Source organism: Monopterus albus, unplaced genomic scaffold, assembly GCF_001952655.1.
Source record: "Monopterus albus unplaced genomic scaffold, M_albus_1.0 scaffold65.1, whole genome shotgun sequence".
In the NCBI taxonomy this organism is placed as follows: domain Eukaryota; kingdom Metazoa; phylum Chordata; class Actinopteri; order Synbranchiformes; family Synbranchidae; genus Monopterus; species Monopterus albus.
Genome location: NW_018127945.1, coordinates 4,256,512 through 4,261,029, shown reverse-complemented (window position 1 = coordinate 4,261,029; position 4,518 = coordinate 4,256,512). Strand labels below are relative to the sequence as shown.

Sequence of the window (4,518 nt, the reverse complement as noted above, 5' to 3'; positions counted from 1 at the left end):
ACATTGTGGGTGTGGGGTAAGAATGTTTGCAAGATGATGTCATGGGGTAGGACTAGATAAGTCTAACTTCTTCCTACTCCGTTCAAGCATGTACTAGGTATAAGTAAATTGATATTGGATTATTATTGTTGGATATGTGTGAAATTACATGTGTTGACATATAAACTGTTTTACATGCTTGAATGAATAAATCAAATCACTCTTTCATTCGGGTATCACTGAAGTGTTTTTCTGATCAGCAGGCCTGTTTTCATAGCAGACATTTTAAATTATCATAGCAAAAAGCACAGCCAGTACTAACAATATTATTGATGACCTCTTCCATGAGATGTCCCTGTAATCCTTTAAACAAACTTCCACAGCAGCACCAGGAGGTGGCTGGTCTAAATGGGAAGCAGCCATCATAAATGTGAATAATTACATAATGACATGTCAGTATGTCTGTTGAAAATGCTCTTTAACAGAGAGGTCAAGGCACATGCTGCATGCATTTCACATGCAAGGATCATAAATGAGACCAGTTTTACAAACTCACATGTCACCCATGAGGCGAGCATCCTCTGCTTGCACCAGCATGTTTCTGATGTAGTTGGAGTGGTCGGCCATGGATGCAGTTAACTTCTGATGCACAGAGTGTAACTCATCCACCTGTCATGCAAACATCAATCAATACTGTGCTGCTAACATACTGCAGAAACTAACATGGCTGGGATTTATTCATGACAGACTCAGAGTTTGTGGACCAAGTAGAGACTCTTCACCTTGCATAGGAGTTGATGTAATCACAACTATTTGTAAGCACATGCCTGATAACCAAGCAAAAATGTGACTATTTTATTTCATAAATGCGTCAGCAAGCACTAGATCAGTAATCATTAAATGATATATTTCAGCTATCAGAAGGATTGCCAATCATCCTATTAATTTTGTGGAGAACTACAGCTTTACAGCTGTTCCAGCAGATGTGGGATGTAACCCCTGATCACAAAAGAACAAACCATGGACCCTGGGTAGCTGTACTTCTTAGTGCCACAACAAACATTAGTGCAAAATAAAACTATTGGTGTCTCCAGTGACTTGTTTCTTTGCCAGGAAATAGTTTGTTAGGCTACCTGACTGATTTAAGTTGTGAAATCAGTGACTATTCTCTCCTAAGTCTTCTTTTGCATGTAAAACAAACTAGATTCACTATGTATTCACGAATAAAGATGTCATTTCTGATGTGCCTCCTTGACTGCTCTGTTGTCATCCTAATGCTCACCGTATACATTAGATATCGAGGTGCAGATAATCTGGTGTGTGGGAGTTTCAGTGGAACTAGCAGCATAAAATGTCTATAACAGAGCAGATTTCAACTGGAATAAATTCTGACCTCTGTGAGTGTAGTGCGGAGCTCTTCAAAGTATCCTGGGAAGTCTGCTTCTGCTGAAAGGTCCTCGATAGCCAGGAAGATGGCCAGTGATTGGACCAGATCTCCTGCCAGGTCAATGTCATCAGTTCTCAGAGTGATCTGATTGGACAAATTAGGAATGAATTAATTACTGGCTGATTTTATTTGACTCAATAGGAAATGTCAAAGGTCTTCTGTACAACTTTGTGCAAATTAAATTTGTTTATGCTTGAGGTATAGTAGAAATGACAAATTTCCCTTTTATAACAAAAAGTCTTTATCCTTAAACCTTTGATTGAGGTTAAAATCAATGTAATAGCCATTTAGCTACAGATAATGCAAAAATGAGTGTAACCCTATAAATGTACTTTATCCTCATAGTTACTATACATATTTAAATTGTAACTACTTGGCTACTAGACAAGTTGATGCAAGACAAGTTTGGTGCTGTGTGAGGTATGAATTTATCTTCAGCTACACAGCATGATGAATTAAATTCACTCTTTCTAACCAATCAGATTTTTGTCTATAATGGACTTACTGAAAATGTGAAAGTTAAAGTGTGAAAATCAATAAGTATATTTTTGTCTGTGATATTGTTAAAATTTTTTGAGCCACAAAGCTCAGGAACTTGATTGAATTTCACCGTCTTGTTAATGTAAAACTGGCAGAAAAAGTTTACAAAACCAGCCTGTGTGTAACATCAAACAACTAGTAATTCTAAATTGTTAAGGTAAAAACCAGTTATTGTTGTGTGTGTCTGTTTGTACCTGTCCATTGCTGGCCATGCTGATTGACAACATTCCCCTTCCTCTGAGTGAAGTAAAAGACACATCAGGACTGCTCACCCCCTCTGGAAGCAGGAAGTTCTGATTCAGCCACATCACCACCTGCACACGCATGCATGTAAACAATTACAGACCTAGATCCAGAGGGATGACATCCAATTTAACAACTATATTTCAGCACAGCATTGCCTTGAACATGCTGTCATAATAACTTCTGCTATTGTTCTGTCTCCCAGAGAGATACACTGGCAGTCTACCCGTTGTGGTCGGTCGTTAATGCTGAAGGTGACCTTTCCACTGGGCGGAGCAGCTGAGGAGTCAACTGTGATGTCATACATGGAAAAACGAGGCAGTTGACGGGTGATTTCAAACACATGGAACTGGGTGCTGAAGTGAACACAATGAGTGAAGAGCAGATTAGACATGGGAAGGAACAGAAAACCAAATAGAGGTGTTGATTGCATTACACATCCACACATCCTACCTAGTTTTGCCTCCAACAAAGGCCTTTATGTGTAGATCTACTGGTATATCTTTTGGAGGGACGATGGGGACCCGAACACAACCTGACAAGTTCTGGGAACTGGGGTGAACAACATGGCTCTCACCCTCAAATATCCCTTCTGCAAAGATGAGCACTGCACGGATAATGGTTTCTGGAGAGGATAAGGGAAAGATTCAGGGATCTATAAGTATTTCTCAGTCCTCCATATGCTTGAAATTCTCAGCTCAAGAGTAAAAATAAACTACCATTTGGTGTTGAAATGCAGAGCTCAACATGAGCCTTCTGGGCCTCTGTAGCAGGTCTCACTGAAAGCGCTATCTGCAGCTGAGTGTTGGCTGGTATGACACCCATCCTGCTGTTTGTCTCAGACACACCCTGAAAGAATATGACAGTATGTGCTGATGTTAACATATACAGTAATAATACAGTCTGTCATTTAAGAGCCCTGCACTAATAAATTACATGTCCTATCTATGAAAAAAATAAATAGGGAAAAATAAAATTAAAGGAGGGAAATGGAATGTGTAGAAATGTACAGGAAGTTTAGGATGCAAGTATTTGGACTGTTAAACCATTTTTTTTTGTTTTCCAGGCTCTGTACTCAAGCGCATTGTTTGAACTAAAATAATGGATATTACATTAAAGTGACAAAGTGTTGAGGTTTTCTAAGCATTGTTCCTTAGCTCTTTGGCCAAAGGGTGATACTGGAGGTCATTATAATAAATTCACTGTTGTGTAAGGATGCATAACACAATAATGAACATAAAGGTGATTATATGACAAAGGTACAGTACTGTGTATACATTTTAGGCACTTCAGGTGTTTAGGTCTTTCTATTTATCATCAATACCATCAGACAGAGGTCTGATTGGTCAAATTAGTTCTGCAGAGTGACGAGTCAAACATACAGCCAGTCCTAAAGGACTATGTTCAGGGACAAGAAGAATGAGGAGTCCTGTGACCAAGGGTAAGGCCATAACCCTGATCAACACATCATGGAGTCAGTATGGAATTACATGAAGAGATCGAGACAGCTTAAACCCACAGAAGAACTGTGGCTAGTGTTCAATATGCTTGGAACAACCTGGCTGCCAAGTACCTTTGAAAAACTGTCTGCAAGTATACTTTGAAGAACTGTTGAACAGTTTGAAATGAGCAGTTTTAACTTAACATTAATTTGACTTTTTTCTGTTTACTGCACACTACATAAGGTTAATTGATAAATACAAACAATTTTGAAAGCATCCTCACTTTACTTTTACTGCCTCAAACTTCTGTACAGTACTGTATGTCGGAAGGCAACCAGAAAACAAAAGCACTGAAGTATTTTCTGTCTCACAGAATGGCACCATTTTGCTCAGTAAACATGACTGAAATGTATAGTAATCTGTGTGTTCTGAGATGTGTTCAGTTCAAAGTTGAGAATCTGACCTGAGGGTAGCACTCAGGGAAAGTCTGTAGGATTAATCCTTCCAGGATCACAATTATTCAAGCAATTATTGTTTACAAAATCTTTTCAAGAACCAAATGAGATCTGTATATTACCACGTTCAGTGAAAACATCTTTAAATATCTCCATCCATCCATCCATTTTCTTCCGCTTATCCGGGGCCGGGTCGCGAGGGCAGCAGTCTAAGCAAAGATGCCCAGACCTCCCTCTCTCCAGACACTTCCTCCAGCTCCTCCGGGGGAATGCCGCGGCGTTCCCAGGCCAGCCGAGAGACATAGTCCCTCCAGCGTGTCCTGGGTCTTCCCCGGGGCCTCCTCCCGGTGGGACATGCCCGGAACACCTCCCTAGGAAGGCGCCCAGGAGGCATCCGAAAGAGATGCCCGAG

The 4,518-nt window shown here is 40.2% G+C and overlaps 1 protein-coding gene across 6 annotated transcripts in view; it reads right to left on the bottom strand.

Annotated features, from left to right (window-relative positions):
• bbs2 (Bardet-Biedl syndrome 2) overlaps positions 1-4,518 on the bottom strand; it is a 20,266-nt gene that overhangs the window by 6,483 nt on the left and 9,265 nt on the right. For all 6 annotated transcript variants that reach the window (XM_020604438.1, XM_020604435.1, XM_020604437.1 and 3 more), the window contains 6 exons: positions 2,929-3,058; positions 2,663-2,834; positions 2,436-2,565; positions 2,161-2,280; positions 1,373-1,510; positions 536-648 (listed from right to left, as the gene is read on the bottom strand). In XM_020604438.1, coding sequence (XP_020460094.1) covers positions 536-648; positions 1,373-1,510; positions 2,161-2,280; positions 2,436-2,565; positions 2,663-2,834; positions 2,929-3,058 — 803 coding nt within the window. The remainder of the gene's footprint in view (positions 1-535; positions 649-1,372; positions 1,511-2,160; positions 2,281-2,435; positions 2,566-2,662; positions 2,835-2,928; positions 3,059-4,518) is intronic.